Source organism: Thunnus albacares, chromosome 4 (assembly GCF_914725855.1).
Source record: "Thunnus albacares chromosome 4, fThuAlb1.1, whole genome shotgun sequence".
Taxonomy (NCBI): Eukaryota; Metazoa; Chordata; class Actinopteri; order Scombriformes; family Scombridae; genus Thunnus; species Thunnus albacares.
In genome coordinates this window covers 16,922,053-16,941,693 of record NC_058109.1, presented here as the reverse complement: position 1 = coordinate 16,941,693, position 19,641 = coordinate 16,922,053, and the positions used below count along the sequence as shown (strand labels likewise).

At 40.1% G+C, this 19,641-nt stretch overlaps 1 protein-coding gene across 4 annotated transcripts; it reads right to left on the bottom strand.

The window, feature by feature from the left end:
• Positions 1-1,327: 1,327 nt before the first annotated feature.
• On the bottom strand, positions 1,328-18,384 carry prdm2b (PR domain containing 2, with ZNF domain b). 4 transcript variants are annotated; one of them, XM_044348491.1, is made up of 9 exons: positions 17,981-18,384; positions 16,534-16,592; positions 16,309-16,426; positions 14,185-14,288; positions 13,769-13,921; positions 12,366-12,492; positions 9,572-9,676; positions 3,914-8,481; positions 1,328-3,072 (listed from the first exon to the last, which is right to left on the bottom strand). In XM_044348491.1, exons 3-9 carry the CDS (start codon positions 16,421-16,423, stop codon positions 3,055-3,057), a joined length of 5,190 nt encoding a protein of 1,729 aa, XP_044204426.1. In that variant the 5' UTR covers positions 16,424-16,426; positions 16,534-16,592; positions 17,981-18,384; the 3' UTR covers positions 1,328-3,054. The 4 variants fall into 4 exon arrangements, with proteins under 4 accessions (XP_044204426.1, XP_044204424.1, XP_044204425.1 ...); XM_044348489.1 differs by having other exon boundaries at positions 18,117-18,384; XM_044348490.1 differs by having other exon boundaries at positions 18,176-18,384.
• Positions 18,385-19,641: the final 1,257 nt, after the last annotated feature.

Below are 19,641 nucleotides of genomic sequence, written 5' to 3'. Positions count from 1 at the left end.
ATGCATAATTAAGTGCACGGCCGCTTTGAATGACAGATGGTTGCCATCACAGGAAAGTCGCTGCCCCAGCGACAACATTGGTTAGGCAATGTAACCATGGTGTAACCCCAGGTTCGCAGAGTATAGGCGTAGCCATAGCCGTTGCTATTTTAGCTCATTGTATTCAGTTCATTACAGTCAACCACGCTAACCAAGCTAGCAGCTAGCATTAGGGTCAACACCACCCTCTTGTCCAAATATGGTAACTTCTGGCTCCAAAAATCCAAGATGGCCATGGTCAAAAAGCAAATTCAAAGCTTCAAACATGGGGCTGGCCCATGCTGGCCCCAATGTTACAATCCAGCCAAAAAAATCCTTAGTGAATAAAATAGCCTGCAAGGAGTCAGAGCCACTTATGAGTGAAGTTAGGCTCATGTTCCCTTCCTACATCCACAAAGTAATAGTTGAGTTTTACATAACTAGTAAACTTTAATAATGTAGAACATTAAACCAGCACAATAAATCATGAAGATGAAAATTCCTTTCCAGCTCAACATCAGAGCAATTCTACCACCGACAGTGGTGAAAGAAGTACTCAGACCCTCAAGTAAAAGTATCAATACCAAAAGGTAAAAATACTTTATTACAAGTAAAAGTACTGCATTCACTATCGTACTTAAGTATAGAAGTATTACCAACTAAATATACTTAAAATGATTAAAGTAAAAGTATTTGTTTTGAAGAACATTGGGTTGTGACTGATATATTACATACATACATGAATACATTTAACAGTTAATGTATAAGCAGCATTTTATTATTGTAGCTGGTCGTGGTGGAGCTAGTTTGAACTGCTATAAGGGTCACAAGATAAATCTGAGGGGTCTTAAATTGATAGATTGGGTAGGTAAGAGGAAAAAACACAGTTCTGCTATATAAATTTGGGTTAATTTTTCAAAAATGTTTCTTTAATCTTTATGTTTTTGAGAAATATTGGAGAGTTTTACCTCTTTGGGTTTGTTTGGGAACTAATCTTTCACAATGCAGTGTAATTTATAAACTCATCATTATGTTATTTTATGTAAATTTTTAACCTGAATAGTAATTAGTAAAAAGTTCAAAAGTACAATATATCCCTCTGAAATGTAGTGGAGTGGAAGTATAAAGTAGCATAAAATTAAAATACTCAAGTAAAGTACCTCAAAACTGTAACGAAGTACAGTACAGAGTAAAAGTACTTAGTTATTTTCCACCACTGACCACCCAATATATTTCTGTCCTGTTTATGCCCACAGCTTGCAGAGCTGGGTATAATTGTGAAACCATGTAACCACCACAATGAAAAAAAAAACTTAACACAATTGATTTTTTTATTATGTCAATTACAGCAATGTTTTGAGGTCATTCGGGATTTTTGTCTTTGTTCATCCTTAAATACATAATCTTGATGCTGAAAGGCAAAACATGTAGATTTTCTTGTGGAAATATAAATTAGCTTCAAATCATATTGTTCAATTTACTTTCCCATAACATGCTACAAGCGTTTGAGCACTGCCTGTGTGTCTCAGTTGTACAATTGGATACAGTCAAGAGAAAGAAAGTGGGGTGACTGGAGACTATAAACTAAAAACAAGCTTTTCCTTGGTATGGACTTAATGACATTTTCATCATGTACAGTCTTACCAAAAATATCGACTGACTCACTGAAACAAAGATGACTTTGTCTTCGGAAGAAAAAAAGTCTTTCAGCTACATTGCCGTGGCATGGCTCTTGAACAAAAATGACACAGGAAGCAACTTTTCACAAGTCCACTTACAACGGACAAAAAAAATAATACAAAATACTGCTGTCTTCAACTTTTCTAAGATTTGAGTCATTATCATGCATTTTGGCATAAAAAAGTTGGTTCATGTGTCACTTTCATGTGTCAAATTGTTTAACAAAGACAACCGATTTAATTTTGTTGGCAGAAAGGCTGTAAAAGTAGTATTTTAGATGAAAGATTTGCACTACTTTGGTACAAATTACCAGTGTCTACAGAGTGCAACAGACCTGAATACATTCCATTATTCACCGTTTTATTAAGCCAATCTTATTGATCCAGCTAGAAATTTTGGCAGTTTGTTTTTAAAGTGCTGTAAGAACACTGAGCTGTATGAGTGATATTCATTTCTTTTCATGACAGGCATTATTTTAAAAGGAGACTACAACATAATTCCCATCATTTTACTTAACTGGAATTACCTGCTAATGACAGATAAACAAAAAGTATGAGAAAGCGAGTAAAAACATGAGACATACTTGAGATTGAGACCGGAGGAATAGCTGTCAGGCCGCACATCCAACCATTACCATACACATACTTACCACACACACATATACAGTGTTCCTGAGGACCAATTGTTGCAGTACACAACTGCCATTTTCATTTTTGTTTCCCAAACAAAAATAGGCCGATAAGATATATTCTACAATATAATGACTACATAAATTTAAATCAAACATACATACTTTGCAAATCAATGTATAAACTGAAGTAGGTGCCTGTTGGGAGAGACATGGAAATTGGCTTAATCTAGATTATACTCTATTCAGCACATGCATTAAGAGACTCTGGAAACATCCAAAAATCTAAACAACCAAATGGAGAAAATACGGAACGAAAGAATAACAAGTTTCCCTAACCCTAACTGATACATGATTGCCATTTGCAATATATCAGCTTTCCAACATAACGGAGCCCTAATGTTACTGTTTTGGGTCAAGTAATGACACGTATTGTATATATTAACTCATTGCCATTTACAGTTTCTTTTTCCTTTTTTTTTTTTTTTTGCAAGGCTGGCTAAAATCGAGGCTCAGTTCAGTTCATAAAGATAGATGGAAGAAAAAGAAGAGTTCCCTCTTTAAATCCAGCAAGGCAGTTGAGATAAGCAGACTTCACTTGGTTTGAGTGAATAAGCCCACGACAAAAAAGGTCAACCTCAGTGCTGTCAGTGCCTTGATTAGTCCAGAGCATTGCCTGAGAGGTGAGCGCCGTACTCCCAGGGACTGCCCAACAATGTCAACATGGCTCACTTCATCAGCACCTCCTAAAACACACAAGACAAATAAGATTAAGCAACACAGAGCTGCATAATCTGTCACTGCTGTTACATCACAGAAAATACTTAAAAATCTACATCTAAAGTGGAACATGAGCACTCATGCATTAGTAATTTGTTCATCAAGTCTAAATTCAGATGTCCAGCAGCACTTGTCTGTGAAACAGGATGTAAAGATTACAGGCCAGATATACAGATAGAGATTTTTGAGCGTTAAAATAAAAATAAAAAAAGATAACACCTATTTTATACATAAAAACAACAGATTAAGCAATGTTTTCCCCTTAAATCTTGTTATAAAAGAATTGTCACCAAGATATGTATTAGGGCTGTATAATGTATAATCTGTCGATTATTTCCTTGATTAATCATTTTATCTGTAAAATGTCAAAAAATAGTGAAAAATGCCCATCGTAATTATCCAGTCAAAGGTGACAGTTCAAAACCCAAAGATAACTAGTTGTCATGTATAACAAAGTTAAACTTTAAATCACCACATTTGAGGAGCTGAAACCATTTTTGCTTCAAAATGACAAAAACGAGTATCAAAATAGTTGCCAATTAATTTTCTGTAAATTGACTAATATGTATTGAGCTGGATATTTTACAGTAGAAAAATAAACTTGTCGATGCTCTTTTGGTGGACAATTACGTAATGGAGACACTGTTTCTAAACAATAAACATATCTCGTCATTCATCAGCCAACATTCAGTAATACAGATATGCAATAAGATAATATTGGCCCGGCTGATTTATTGCTCTAGTGCTAATAAAGACAAGTGTGACACAAAAATCACAAACAAATAAAAACACAGGTCCATATCCCACCTGAGTCTCTTTTGGCTCTTGAATTGGTGGTTCCTCACTTTTGACATCAGCAGAGGGAGCTGTGTTGGCCGTGTGTAAGCTCCTTGTGACTGGACCACCAACTCTCTCCCTTGTTCTAAGGGAGAACCGCTCCTCTTTCTTCAGTTGTTGTGGTGGTGGTGGTGATTTGGCCTCTGCTAATCTCTTGGGTGCTGCCTCTTTGCCCATACGCTGCATTCTCATGGCTGGCCGTTGCGCAGTGTCATTGGGAGTGTCAGGAGCTGACGGGGTGGGAGGTAGAGACTGAACTTGGCCCTTCTTCCTTTTTTTCCTAGCAGACACTGGCGCTGGGAATGAAGCAGGCCTCTTTAGTCGACCCAGCGTAGCAGCCGTTTTTCCTTTGCTTGCTGGGGAGGGTTCTGGGTCTGCCGCACCGGAGCTACGAGCTCTGGTCTTTCCCAGGGGTTTAGGCTCTGGCTCTGTTGGCGATATTTCACAGTCTGAAGCTTTCCTCCTAAGATTAATGTTTTTATCTACCACAGACGCTGCTTCTTTTTTCACCTCTGCTAGACCTTTTTTGCCCTTTTTAACAACAGGCTTCATGGGACAGCTGACTGCCATATGTTTATTGAGACTCGCAGGATAGGTAAACTCCCGACTGCAGTGAGGGCAGATGTTAGAGGCCTGCTCTTCTTCAACTTTAATGGCAGCCTTCTTTGCTGTAGTGGCAGCTTTATTTTTTTGTGAAATAGCCCTCTGGACCAGCTGGTTTTTCTTCTTATTGAGGGCACTCATTTTTGTTTTACCAGTATCTTGATTAAAATTAAGTCTCTTTGGCTGACCCATTCTACGGAAAGCACTCTGGCCTGGAGTGGCAGCTGAGGGTGACACGACTCCATTTAGACACTTCACTATTTGCTTGAGGGGGATGGGGTTCTTCTTGGGAGTGTAACGCTTCTTATCACTAGCATTGGCACAGGCCAATATGTGCTGGTGCAATTCGGGCATGTTGTCAAAGCTGTTGCCGCACTTGGTGCAGCGAATGGCAGTGCTGAAAGTTTGTGGTATGTTGTGGGTCGTAAAGTTAGTAGCCGAGGCCACAGAGCCAGCATGGGAACGGCTGTGATAAGGGAAGGGGGGTGGTTTATAACTGGGGTAGTGTTGATTAATGCCAAGGCGGACGTCTGGGCCTTTAGGTTTCCCTCCCTCTGAGGCCATGATCTTTATTGTAGTGTACAGCTCCTCATTGGGGTCTTCTGCTCCATCCTCTACATGATTACCATTAACATCAGGCTCATCTTTTACTGAATCAGAGTCATTGTGTGGAGCAGCTTCTTCAGACATCTCTGGTGCTGGTGTTGAGGGGCTGCTTTCCTCTTTGGCTCTGGATGGATCTGTGTAGTTTTGTGGTCTAAGCTTGCCGCTCTCTACAGAGGTATGTGTGCATGTCTCGTTTGGATGCAGATCCTTTTGGTGCTGCTGGAGGTTACAGAGAAACGCAAACTCCTTGGAACAAACTGAGCACACAAAGATCCTGCCCACTCCATGTAGTGTTGTTCGGTGAGCAAGCAGGGCCGGGGCATCACCAAACAGCTGCAAACAGAATTCACACTTGAAGGGCCAATCTGCAGCATGCTCTGCGATATGCCCGCTGAGCTCTTTCATGGAGTTGAACGGCTCCTCACAGACATTACACACAAAAGTCTTGCAGTATGTCGAGTCGACTTCCTCTGCCTCAGAGGATTTATCAGACGGTTTATCAGGAGCAGCAGGCTGAGGTGAAGAGTCAACACCATCCTGAGGTGCATGATTCATAATGGACAGCTCATCTTTGCCGTGCTGAGGCTCTTCTTTTATCTTAATCTGAGGACGAGATTGTGGAAGCAGTGATGGGGATGAATCATGTGGAGGAGGCGGAGATGTTGAGGAAGATGAGGATTCTGGCTGGGATGAGAGAGCAGCAAAGTCTGTGTTCAAAGATTTCTCTGTTACCGAGTCGAGGTCTTGGTTCATTTTGCCATTTAGCAGACTGTTGCAAGTCGTAGTCAGAGAAACATCATCTGTAGTGGGCAGATCTACCGATGTAGGCTCAGGAGGGCTTGGTGTCGAACGATAAAAGGGATCTTTAAGTGGAGTGTTTGGGGAGTCCAGTGGCTCAGAGATATGGTTCTCTTCCTCGTCTTTGTTTTCTTCATCTAACAAAATCTCTTCTGACTCTAACAGGTGTTTGTGCTCAACCGATCTTGGAGACATTTTTGGCGAGAGGACAGGAAGAGGTCTCAGTGTGGAGGAGTCTGAAGGCTGAGAGAGAGGAGAGCTAGGCATAGCTGGCGGAGAGGGTATGGTAGGTAGTACAGGGGGAGGCGGTGTTGGGGATGTGACACTGGAGGTGCCGGGTGAAGAGGGGTTCATGGTGACAGGGGTCAAAGAGGGCGGAGAGGGGTGGGCAGACTCTGATGCGACATTTGGAGAGCGAGAGTGAAAACAACTTAGGTTCGCTAAGGTCGAGGGGCCCTCCTCTCCCGCCAAGGTTAGACCTACATATTCATTCATCAGCACCTTTTCAAGCATGCTGGTGTTAGGCTTTCTCTTTTTTATTAGCGGCTGTGGTGTTGGACTTCCCTTTAACTCGGGCTCAGCGTTGCTCTTCCGATGCAAGCTTAAATCAAGAGCTGAATCCCCGAGCACCTTGTTCAAAGTGTCACTTCTCCTGTTGACAGCGTTTGACAGGTCTAAGGGCTGCTGATTACAGGAATTTCCTCCGCTACTAGAGGGTTGGCTGTGGACATTATTTCCAGGAGGGCTAAGGGTGTCCCCATCATCTTTGTCCAGTACGCTTCCAGGAGGTGACACACTGAGGTTTTCCAGCTTTGGCACCTTGAGGGTGTACGAGCTTGCCACCTCGGCTTTACAGCTTTCTGTTTTACATGCAGGACTGAGCTGCGGAGATGACGGGGGAGATGCTGTTCTTCTTTTAAACCTGCCTGAAGCCCCTTGTAGTGACGTGACTGACTGCGGGGAGGCCAGTCTATGGCTTTCTGTTAACAGAGCGATGGTTGATTTCTGAATGTCTTGTGTCTGGAGGAGCTGTTTCAGCTTAGGCGAGAGATAAACCGTTTTCTCTCGTTGAAATGCTGATGAATCTGCGGCCTGTTGGAAAAGTCCGCCCACTAGCAAGTTTGATGAGGAAGATGTAGAGGATGATGAAGATGACGAAGAGGCTGTGAAAGACGCTGTTTCTGTCTCCACTTTAAGGCTGGGAACAAGTGGGGGTGTAGATGTTCTTCTTTTTGCTGCTGGCTGGCCAATGTTGGAGACCTGCTTCACCGCACCGGTTCTACCCTCCGCCTTCAGTGCTTGACTGATCTGATTTGGGCTGATCAGGACTGTGTCCAGACCAAACAGAGCTGCAGATCTGGAGTCCACCTCTATCACCTCACAGCTGCTCACTGCACTGGTGGACACAATCTTGCCGTCAATGTAGAAGCTCAGATTCTCAGAGATGTTTTTGGATATGTCAACTGCATAATCGTCCCTGTCTGCCTCATCTTCTGTGTCCGCACTGGGCACGTAGACAGGCGGAGGGCTGGTGCTGGGGGACTCATCGGGCAGCTGCTGTTGCTGTGCTGACGCCTCTTGCAGCAGCATGCCTTTCCTGCGAACCCCCTTTGGTAACAAGTGCCGTTCGTGTATTCTGCGTTGGTGTCTGCGCATGTTTGTGTGTGTGCCAAATGCTTTATTACAGTACTTGCAAGGATGGAGCTCCTTAGACTCCCCATTTTCATCCAATATAAAGGGACGGTCAGCATGAGGCCCCAGCTCCTTTCTCTGTATCTCAGAGTTGTGCAGGGGTCCTCCAGTAAACTGAGCCCCTATGGCTATATAGTGACTAGCTGGGCTGGTGCAGTCAGGACTTGAACCATCAGTGTGCACCACAGGACTGAGTAGACTGGCAGTTCCAGCCAGGGAGCCGGGCCTTTTCTTGGGCCCACTCTCATGCCTTCTCTCGTGCCGCCGCCGCCCCACTTGTGAGCCAAAGGACTTACTGCAGTACCGGCACTTGAACAGTTGCGTTTGCTGGTGGGTGATGGCATGAATGTGTATGTGGCGCTCCAGACCTTGTCTGGTGGAGAAGTGGCGTTCACAGTGCTGACAGGGATATGACTCTCCCTGGGTATCTTCTTCAAGGTCACCATCAGGATCAGGGTCAAGGTCAAGATCAAGATCAGGATCGACCTCCGGATCTTTCCCCGGAAGCGAGGAAGACGCCAGCTTCACCTGTGACTCTTTATGGCTTTCTTCACCACAGCTCAGAGAGGAGGCAGGTTGCTTATTTTGCATGGAATCAGTCAAAGATGAATGTTGAGTAGTTTGCTGCTGTACTTCATTTGGATCCTCCAAATCATTAGCGTCCTCCTCTTCTTCCTCCTCTTCCTCTTCTTCCTCCTCCTCCCCATTTCCGTGGTCTGTCATAGCTGCTGACATGTCCTGCACATCTCTATGGTCAGTGCTTCCCATGGGATGGGTTTCCTGGAGTTCCTGTGAAGGCCCTTGAGTTGATGACCTCTCATCCTCCTCCTCCTTCAGACCTGTAAACAATACCGGGAGCATTAAAATCAGATTCTCTCATCAAACCATGCTTTCCAATTATCACTCCTTGATCACAATTTAGTTTTAAATGCAGAAAAGACCAAGTATATGATATTCTCCATCTCCACCAGTGTCTCAAACGATTGACTATTGACTCAAAAATTAAAAATCAAACTTGGCTTCTTGTACAGAATCAAAGGATGTCTGTCTTCTTCCAACCATAAAACTATTGTGCAGTCAGCCCTCATGCCTGTCCTTGATTATGGAGATATTCTGTATTGTCATGCTGCCCTGTGTAAACCCTGTGTATCATAGTGCATTACGCTTTATTACAAATGACAGATTTTGTATTCATCATTGTTCGCTGAATCACAAGGTTGGTTGGACTTGCTTACAGTCACAAAGGAAAAAAACATCTGAGGTTATTCATCTATAAAGCTTCCAACCTACCTCACATCTCTTCTCTCATTTAAATCCCCTAACTACAGTACACGATCCAGTAACTACTTGACTTTAGATATCCCTCATGTACGCACTAATGTTGGCAGAACTGGTTTCAGGTACTTTCCACCTTTTAAATGGAATGAACTGCAAACTGCCCTCAAACTTGAGTCTTACATTCCCTTTGGAGATTTTAAAGCTTTATTATCTTCATTATTATGATGTTTTTTTATGATTCTTGTAACTGTTTTTTTTAATTTCTTGTTTATTGTGTAGTTGTGTTGTTTCTGTCTGCTGATTGTGTTCTTGTGTTATGAATGTTTCTTGTTCTCAGGTCTCTATTGGAGAAGAGATCTTTAATCTCAATGAGACTGCCTGATTAAATAAAGACAAACACAAAGTAAGACTTAAAAATCAAATAACTACTCAAGACATGATAAAAAACAGGCAACAGGCATGTTCAAAGTAAGTCATATTTTAATGAACATGAATGGATGGATTTTGTTTGGGTTATTCATATTTGTATGAAGTCGTAATAGAGTAATTCTATGAGGGATGGGTCATGTTAAAGTCCTTACACAGAAATAAACCTGTTCACTCATTTACAGTGTCAATAACATGATTATCCATGACAATGACTCAACTTACCTTCTTCCCCATCCCACATGTCCTTGACAGTAGGTTTGGTTCCACTTGTTTTCTTGAATTCACCCAAACCAGCCTGTTTGGCTCTCTCCAGCAGCTTTCTTCTGGCTGCAAGTACAAACACATACACACACACACACGCGAATGTGTATCAGATTTGGCAAGTACAGGTTTACAAGAAAGTGCATGTGTAAAAAATGTATATTAGTATGTCATGACAGTATCTGCCAGTGTTAGGTTGTCTCACAAATATTTCATGAGCAGAATCTTCCTCAACAAAGCACCAATATAGCTGGCATAAAATGGGATTTACCCACAGGACCCCCCCCCCCAAAAAAAAAAATTACAGGATCTTGGTTTTGGCTAGTTATGATGCCTCAATTTATTTACAACAAACTAAATCCAGTGACCCAAAAAATCTTCAGTTAGGCTACATGGCATTGTATCTGGAGGGATACAATACTGTGTTCTTCCAACTTAAACATCTACAGATTTGTAAGATATATTGTTTTCTTTGCAGCTACTAGACCCATATAGAAGTTGACTCTCAATTTTTATTTTTATTTTTTTTTTTACATCTCTTGTACTCACTTTACTAGATTTTAAAACGAGCATTGTGAAAACTTACAAGCGACTGCTTCTGGAAGTCAAAATGATATGTATGCATTAACCTTGTAGCCTATCCTTAAGTAAACATTGTGTTCATAATTATGGGCTTGTGGGCATCAGAAATTTAAACAATAGATAAATAAGTCTCAGGCTATGTTTAACATGACTTTTTTTGAAGTTCTAAGCCTGATCTGACTCAAGAGGCTTCCCTGGCACCTTGTCATCAGCAGTGTGTGTCCACAAAAAGGTCATCTGACCTGGCCTACAAAGCCTAATTCATACCAGAGAAACACATGCTGCAGGTCAGTCATCTGACCAGCTTGGTTAGAGGCTGCTAAAGCTACAGCAGCAACTCAACTACCTAAACATGTGTATAATTTAACTGCAGTAGCATTTAAGAATCCCACCAAACCTTTTCTGGCTTAATTTACTTCAATTCAGCAGTCAAAACGTCAAATGTCAAACACACCAACTCTGAGCACATCGGTTAGGCAACATGCATGCTGTTTGATATTAAGATGAAGCAAATCAGATAACTTAATTGAGGGTGACTTTGTAGTTTAATTCAGAGCTGCCAAAGCTACCAACTACACTACAGTGTACAAAGAGGAGACGCTATAGCCTGTACACTTAAACTGGCTCTTCTCACATGAAATAACACAAAGAAACTCGCCCTTTATCAACACGCCTTTAAAATTATGGCAAATATTTCACAGATGTGACTCAGGACCTGCAGCTTACAGTCCTCAAATTTTATTTTCTACCTTATTCAACAGACATGTCGATGATTCTGGGGACTAATCGCGCTTTCTGTATGTTGCCTGTTTCTAAGTGATGCAGTTACATCCAACAAGAGTCAGACTTTAGAAATGACACTTGCAAGCGTCTAAATAACATATTGTCTACATCAGAGCTGTTATAACCTGTGATATTACACAATGTTTCAGAATAACTTCTTTACCACACATGACACAACGCCCATTTCCCCTCCATGACGTAGATTTCACTACGTAGATAAATAGGTGAAGCAAGAACTATCAAAAGCAGAGAACAGACGCTAAATACATATATTTTTTAATCAATTTGCCCTCTTCTTCGTGGTCCCGCATAGAAATACCCTACATGATCTAATTGTCTTTTATGAAAACACTATGTCCAAAGTTCATACTGACAAATGTACTATTACACAGCTAGGTTGACTGTTTCTTACAAAATGAGGGGCTCACTTGATGGCGTATGACTTAATTTATTAAGAGCATGATTCATGTTTTTCAGAAGAAATTCATCTATTGCACAAATGCACCAACAGTTAGCGAAATGGCGTTTCTGTCTCTTTATATTTGGGCTTTGTTTTGATGTCTCAACCACCACAATGTTAACTCTATCAAATCAGGCTATAACACTAGAATAACCTTATTATAACGCACGCTACTGTATTAGCTGTCTTTACAGCAGGTCGATGTGATCAGATTTTAATAATAACAATAATAACAATTGACTTCAGTTTGCCATCTGCTCAGACTGCACACCGAGATGTCCGTGCGTTCAGACCTAATTAGCCGTTTAGCCTAAGCTAGCATGCAACACCAAGTCTGACAACCCGATGAGCTGGTTATTCTGGACCCAACACGACGAGCAGGGTGAATTTAGACACACTCAACGAGCTATAACAGCTTATATTTTAGGTTGTTATCCAATACCTGCGCTCCAGTTAGCCGGCAAGTCGGATAAGGCAGCTGGCTAGTTAACGTTAGCTAACCTGCTAGGCCATCATCAAGTGGAGAGGCTCGCCGATGGATGGCTTTCATGCTTTAGGAACTCAAGGAAGGTCACATCCTCGACACCGTCCGGACCCAGAGGAGGAGGGAAAAGCTGCGAAAAAGTTGCCCGGATGCTCCTTTAACAGTTAAACTACATATTTAACGTGAACGTGTAGGCCGATTGGGAGCCAAATCTGCTCGCAGCGACGAGTTTGAGGTCGGGTGTGAAAGTAGAGAAAAGCCCCACACATCGCAACCGTTAGCCTCCACTAGCCTTCCTTCATTAGTAGCTAACTAGCTCGCCAGTTTACAACTTCGACTGCGAAGTAAGGGGGGGAAAAATCAATTCGTGGCTAACTTAGTGGCTGTGCAGCAAAGACAAGGATCAAAAGCTGAAATGTCATCTCGGTTAGAAAGGCAGGCCTCACCTCGCTTCGCCCTGGGTGAATTTTTCCTGCTCAGACTGCTGGCTCTTTCTTCCTCCAGTGCAGCTGTTATCTCAGGGTTGTCTTCCACAGTGTACCACACCAGCAGCTCCTCTCCCGGCCCGATAGGCTGCAACAATGAGAGATGAGGACGGCCACCAATCACAGACCGGCTTGCTGTGAGGCAAGGAGGATATTTGGGCCACTGTGCATCTAATCTGTCTGAGTTGAAGGGGGTGGAGGGGGGTGTATGGAATTTGACAGGGTTTTTTAACCACAGTCTGCAGTATATTCACTGTTTGGCCCACATTTTTGGATAGTAAGCCTACATGTGAAAGGGATGTACTGTAGCTACCATAACTCAGTTTAATCACCTTAGCAAAACGTGCATTAATGTTAAAGGGACTCAAGCTTCACAAAGCAATACCACAATGAAAAAAAACATACTCTATTGTAAGTAAAAGTCCAGCATTTAAAACCTTATTTTAAATGAACTTGCAGAAGTACTGCCAGCAAAATGTACTTCAAGTATCAAAAGTACTCTTTATACAAAATAGTCCCATTTAGACTGTCATATTTATCATGTTTATTATTGGACTTTCAATTTGTTGATATATATAGTGCATGTAATAAGTATTTTAGGGGGGTCAACGTAGACCTACTGTTCTAATCTAATCTGCGATGCATATTTTATTAACCGATCGATTTATGTGTGAAATATTGACCTGAAAAGTAGCTTGTAATTATAGCTGTGAAATAAATGTAGCGGAGTAGATGTACAAAGTAGTATAAAATGGAAATATTCAAGTAAGTACCTCAAAATTTTACTTAAGTACAGCACTTGAGTTAATGTACTTACACTATATTCAACCACTGCAAAGCACAAATATGCTCTATAAGTGAGTTTTAACCAACTTGCATGTGTAGAAAATGACTGAAGAGAAGTTGTACACACACTGAACTTTGAAAGCTCCCAAAAAAATTTGATCGATGCAACATTTCAACCTTGAAAGTCTTTACTAGATGAAGACCCTGTAGGTCAAAACATTGCAAATTTGAAAAAGCACAGGAGTGTGATTTAAAATACATTTGTAGCCTTCAACTGGGCTACAGTGCAATTCTGGAGGGATTTAAGATGTTTTTAACGGGAGTTTTTAGGAAGTTTAAGGTAACTTAAAAACTTAAAAACACTGATTAAACCTCAGTTGTACTTTTCCATTTCATGCCAATATATCCTTACGGAGACTATGTTTGGATAATCATACTGTATTTCACAGATCATAACAATGTGCCAGAGTGTTTTCATCACTAACAATCCAAATCCAGGAGATTTTTCATTCTTCAACTTATTCACCATAATTCAGTCCATGTACCACTGTTGAGCTGTGTGAATATGTTTATCTTACCCTTAAAACTTTGTAGTAAATGGCTCTGTTGATCTCCAGAGGGAAAAGATTCTGCTCCTCACTGGAGCGTGCCCAGTTCACGTAGCGCAGCCAGTTCCCCTTCATGGGGTCTGTGGCGTCAACACACATCCAGCCCCGTGCAGGGAAATATATCTACAAGACAAAAAGGTAGAAATATGATGTTTTAAAATATATGTAAAACATAAGTATTTGTCATAGAAATGTAATAACATTAACAGTTTTTTCTCTTTTTCCCTAAAGTTGTGCCTTAAAAATGGCAGAAGTTTGTGTTGATTTACTCTTTTGAACTGGAGGTGTTATGGTTGATAATAGTTGGGCTCATTTTAGCTATGCAACACAAAAGGTGGAGGTGAGTGTTTTAAGGAAAGGATCCAGCAGAGCAGCCTGTAACGTACCTCCCACATGTAAACATTACTGGTCACCTGGGACCTTTTCTTCTTCTCTCCAACAAACGGACCAAACCTCTTGCCTTTAGGAATGGCCCGCGTGGCCCAAACACCTGAAAATAAATATGAGGAAAAACATCTCATACCTGTTACATGTTAGATTTTCATCACTAAACAGTTTATGTACAGTGTTTAGATATATTGGTGCCCAAAAGATTTCCTGGACTGTGTTTAACTTTCATCATATGACAGTGGTGAATATCAGTCAATAGATTGTTATGGTTAAAACATTCTTGATGAATGTGGATAATCATTTATTGTACGACTGGGTAGACGTCGATCCAGAGTACATTAAATTTTAGGGGAACTTTAGACTCAAGAATATGGGTCATGAGGATTGGCATGATGAGGTATATAATGACCCTCAGTGTAATAACTACAGGTTGTGTAAGATTATTTTCTTGATATGATATGATATGATATGATATGACATGATATGATATGATATGATGATGATATATGAGTTGTACAATTACTATTCAATTTGAAAATAATAATCTTTCAATATGAAATATATCAAAGATTTAAACGATCTTGCTAAATTTGTAAAAAATAATAATGATTACTTTTGTCTTTGCTTATCATTTTCTTCTTTGTTGTATTTGCTCAGTTTGATTTCAATTACTGACAAGTCTTGCTATCCACTTACTTAATTTGTCTTTCTTTTGTTTTCTTGCATGTGTATGTGTCCATATACTTCCTCTGAGGCTCAATGTGGAATAAATAAAGTCTGAATTATGGTTGTTTAGCAGGTTTAGGGATAATTTATCTTAAAAGGCTCCCTACAGAATCAGTCTGTCCGGCAGAAAACGTTGAAAACCTTTTGATTTGAGACTCAACTGGCATTCACTACTTCACTTTTGTTTACACTCAGAATCTCGGAAGTATTTTCTCTATTAATCAATTAGTCGTTCGGCCTATAAAATATAGCAACCAACCAACAATCCACAACCTAAAGATATTCAGTTTACCATCATAGAAGGCTAAATAAACCAGAAATGTGGACTTTCTTTCTTTAAAAATGACTCAGAGTGATTCATCGATTATCAAGATACTTGCAGATTAATCTTCTGTCGATCAACTATTCAATTAATCTGCAAATCGTTGCAGATTTACCTCAGAATTGTTAAAAAAAATTAACAAACTTCAAAGTTTAACCTGGTCTCACTGTGGTCCAGAGTTGTACATCCATGTGCAAGTGGAAATCAACAGTGGTGGAAAGTAACTAAATACTCTGTGCTGTACTTAAGTACAATTTTGAGGTACTTGTACTTTACTTGAGTATTTCCATTTGATGCTCCTTTTTACTTCCACTCCACAACATTTCAGAGGGAAATATTGTACTTCCTACTCCACCACATTTATTTAACAGCTTTAGTTACTTTACTGATGAAGATTTGACACGATGGATAATATAACAAGCTTTTAAAATACAACACATTGTTAAAGATGAAACCAGTGGTTTCCAACCTTTTTGGCTTTTGACGTCTTACAAAAAGCAGTGTGTAGTCAGGGTCACATTTCAGATGTCTATGTGTTGTTAACAGCTCCACCAAATACTGTTTTTTCCCTCTAAACTTCTCACATGGTTTCATTTCAATAAATGTTTGAATGGTCCAATATTTCACCAAAAGTCAAAGATTAGAGGTGACCCTTTGGAGGGGCCCGACCCCTAGGTTGGGAACCACTGGACTAAACTAGCTAACTGTACATGAACTAGCTCCACCTCCAGCAGCTACAACAGTAACATGCTGCTCTAACACTGATGCTTCAGTATTAATAATCTAATGATGTCATATATATGATAATAAATCAGTCAGAGGGACCAAACCACTACTTTACTTTAATACGTAAACTACATTTTGCTGCCAATATTTATATACTTTTACTTAAGTAGGATTTTTCATGCAGGACTTGTGATGAAGTGTCTTTACATTGCTATATTGGTACTTTTACTTAGGTAAAGGATCTGAGTACTTCTTCTACCACTGGAAATCAACATGCTAGAAGTCTTTAAAATATTTTATTGAAGTTGCAGTTATCTAAACAGGCCACAGATACTTGTTTACTCACCAATGCGGCTTTGATTTATAGCAGAAGGTCCAAGACTCAAACAGTTAGGCAGACCTGTCCACACGTGTGCTGGAACTTCATCCAGAGTTTCCACTGTCCCACCAGTAATAGCCATGACCTAAAATACGTAAAACATGTTTGTGTTATTGAAAAGCCTAAAAACCTGTGAAAATGTCAAACATCCTCAATCAGTAGATAATAGCTTCATTTTGTCAAACATTTCACCTGTTCAGGTGGGTTTCCACAAGACAGTGGGCACCAAGTCTCAGTCACTATCACATGAACTGTAAATAAAATGTAGAGTAGATGATTAAAAAAGCAGCAGCGCAGTCACTTAACTGAATGATCTCAAAGTGAATTCATTCCCACGACAGGAAATCATATCAGCGAGGGAAACACACCAACCATCTAACACCAGTTTCCTTTAAAGCATTTATATTTTTGCATAAAACTGAAACATGATACTGAGTAAAAATAGAATTTACTAGGAACTATTTAAATAGTGCTTCTGGTTTGCCAAGTTCATGACAATAGACCTCTGTGTTTGTACTTCACCATGGACTTTTTGAAAGTTGTGAAATGCAAATTTAACCACAGGTTATGGCTCTGAATAATCATGCAGCAATGTCCTTTCACAAATACAGCAAATAAGAGGTGTAGTCAATGAACTGATGAAGTCATGCAGCTGGACTGACTTTAACTACTGATTATTATCATTATCAATTACCCTGCTCATTTCTCTCAATTAACCGATTAACCATGTGACCTATAAAACGTCAGAAAAGAGTGAAAACTGTAATGTAGCATCATAATTTGCTAGCGCCAAAGATGACATCTTCAAACTGCTTGTTTTGTCTGACCAAAAGACCAAATCCCAAATATGTTCAATTTACAATTACACAACAGAGAGAAAAGTGGCACATTTACATATTAGAGAAGCGGAAACCAGTCAGTTGTTTGCCTGGAAAATGAGTATTTGCTGAATATTTTTTCTGTCAATCAACTAATCTGTTTCATATGTTTGTCAGGAGGTTTGCATTTATATAAATATTGATTATTCACAAGCACATATTATGCTTTAGTTACTTGCTTTTTGTCCCAATGGCAGTAAAAGACAATTGTTAAGGAGCACAAAAAAGCTGCTGACATGTCTTTGTGCTGGTCCCTGCATGCTGAATTAAAAATATAAAATATTCCACACATTTCACCAGCAGATATTTTGACTTGAAGACTTTAACTTGACCTGATGTTTCCATCTTCACATTAACTCAAAAGCAGATAGATGGCATTGTCACATGTGACAGTTCATCTTATTGTCTGGGTTTGTGTTGCACCAGTTCAGGCTATTAAACATCCAACCTCTTCATCTGTAAATCCTGGGGGGGGGGGATATAGATTAACTTTTATTAGCCAGTTCATTTAAGTTCATCAGATTATTTTTTCTCCTTACTATAACCCGCTGGTGCTGGAGTTGTGATCAGACATTTTTAAATCCCTCTTAAGTTCAAGCAACAAACGGAGCGAGAGATTTCTATGTGGGTGTGTGCGTGTGCGTAAAGCAGATTTAACGCGTTTAGTCTGCGTTCATCATAAAAAAAAAAGTTATCCAACACAAATAAAACAGACGGATATCTAAACCGTACAGCGCCTGAGGGATGCAGTTTATTGTTACCCTTGTAGGCGACTCGTCTGCTGCCCTTATTCTTCCCGATGCTGGCCGGAGGAAGGTGCTTGGAGCTTTTTTCTCCTTAATGCTGCCTGTCGTAGGGTGGGTTTTTTGGGTTTAGGCTACTCATGCGCGCACTTACCTGCTTTATTTGACCGGGGACTTGTGATTCTCTTTTTTTCTTTTTTTTTTTTGCTCTACCTGCTTTCAATCTGTTGAAAATGGCGGATGGAGGCTTGAGTCGAAAGCTTCAGTAACTCGGATCGTAGTGTAGTGGAGTTGGGAGAGGCAGACCCGTGCACACACGCACGCAGCGATGGGGCAATAATGTTAAAGTCAAGGCTGCAAGGAGGTTGTTTTTTTTTTTTTTTTTGTAGACGACAGGCCTCCCTGATTGCCTCTGCTGCAGGCAGTGGCTCAAGTCCTGTCCACACTGCAGCCTAACATGAAACCATGCCAATTAGGTACCTTGCTTAGATTCATCAGTGAGCATAATGGGCCTGTAGGGTGGTGCCATCTGTGCATCCATGAATAGTTAAGAGGAACTCCATAAAATACATTTTAAAAAAGGCTTATTAAAAAACTTTAATATTTTCCTATGAAATGATTTGCCCATGGCTACTTTTTACTGCTTTGCTGTCATTTATGTGTGTTCTATTTCCCTTTTCCCCATCATAGTTACTCAGAAACATCTGCTTATGTGATTTACTGATGCAAAAAGATTTAAGGATAAAAGTTCAAGCCAGTTATTTATTTATGATTTATAAGTAAATGAGAGGTTTATCTGGAAAAATGCTGCTCAAAGATTTGGTGCTTAAATAACATTTCAAAATGATCTTTCTTCACAAAAATAACTTTTTTAGGCAGATGTGAGGAGGTTTTATAGTGTCTCAGTACACAAAAAGAAAAGTGTGTTAAGATATGATGCCTTTTTTCTAAAACTCATCAGAAGTCAGTAAAAACATTGTGCATTAAATTAAAAACCCTTTCTTTTAGACATTAGTGTAACAAGGCTTCTACTAGGGGTGGGAGATGGATAAAATGCTCTATCACGGTATCCGACATTTTATATTGGACTGTGGATAAACAACTTCATATAGAATATTTTCTGAAAGTGAGAAACAGCTACTGGGTGAGATAATCAGACAGCAATGTTTGGTTTGGTTAATCCAGTGAATTAAATACTTGACTAATCAAAGCACTTCATCAAAGTGATGCAAGAATCATAATGCAATATTGTCATTAAACAGTCCAGCTCACTGATTTGCAAAATTGCACAATAACCTAATACAGTGTTAAAGGGATAGCCGCCAATGATGTGGCAAAATGACAATAACAGTATATTGCCCTCCCCTTGCCTCTATTGAGAAGTACAAGAAATTAGTCTAATTATTCTAATCACATTGAGCATGAAAACAACTCAAACAAAACTGTTTTTACTTCTGTTAGTCTCAAGACGAGTAACATGGCTTCCTCTGAGGTGATTTGCTGTTTTCTGCAGGGGTTGAGAGCTGAATAAGCCTCAGTAGCGTAAAGTTCCTGTTAAGCTATGTTGTGACTTTCCACATACAGTTGTCACGTTGGTGTCAGAGGACAAACTAGGCAATCATGACTGTTATCATTATTTACAGCTCATGTTAGTAGCCACTAGAGGCTGCTGTGCTACC

Excerpts from the sequence above, each read along its gene's own strand:
- prdm2b (XM_044348491.1), bottom strand. The coding sequence starts at position 16,423 with ATGGCTATTACTGGTGGGACAGTGGAAACTCTGGATGAAGTTCCAGCA. Across the intron at positions 9,677-12,365 it reads TTCACCCAGGGCGAAGCGAG|CCAGAAGAAAGCTGCTGGAG; the intron begins GTGAGGCCTGCC and ends TTGTACTTGCAG. Across the intron at positions 8,482-9,571 it reads CATGTGGGATGGGGAAGAAG|GTCTGAAGGAGGAGGAGGAT; the intron begins GTAAGTTGAGTC and ends TATTGTTTACAG.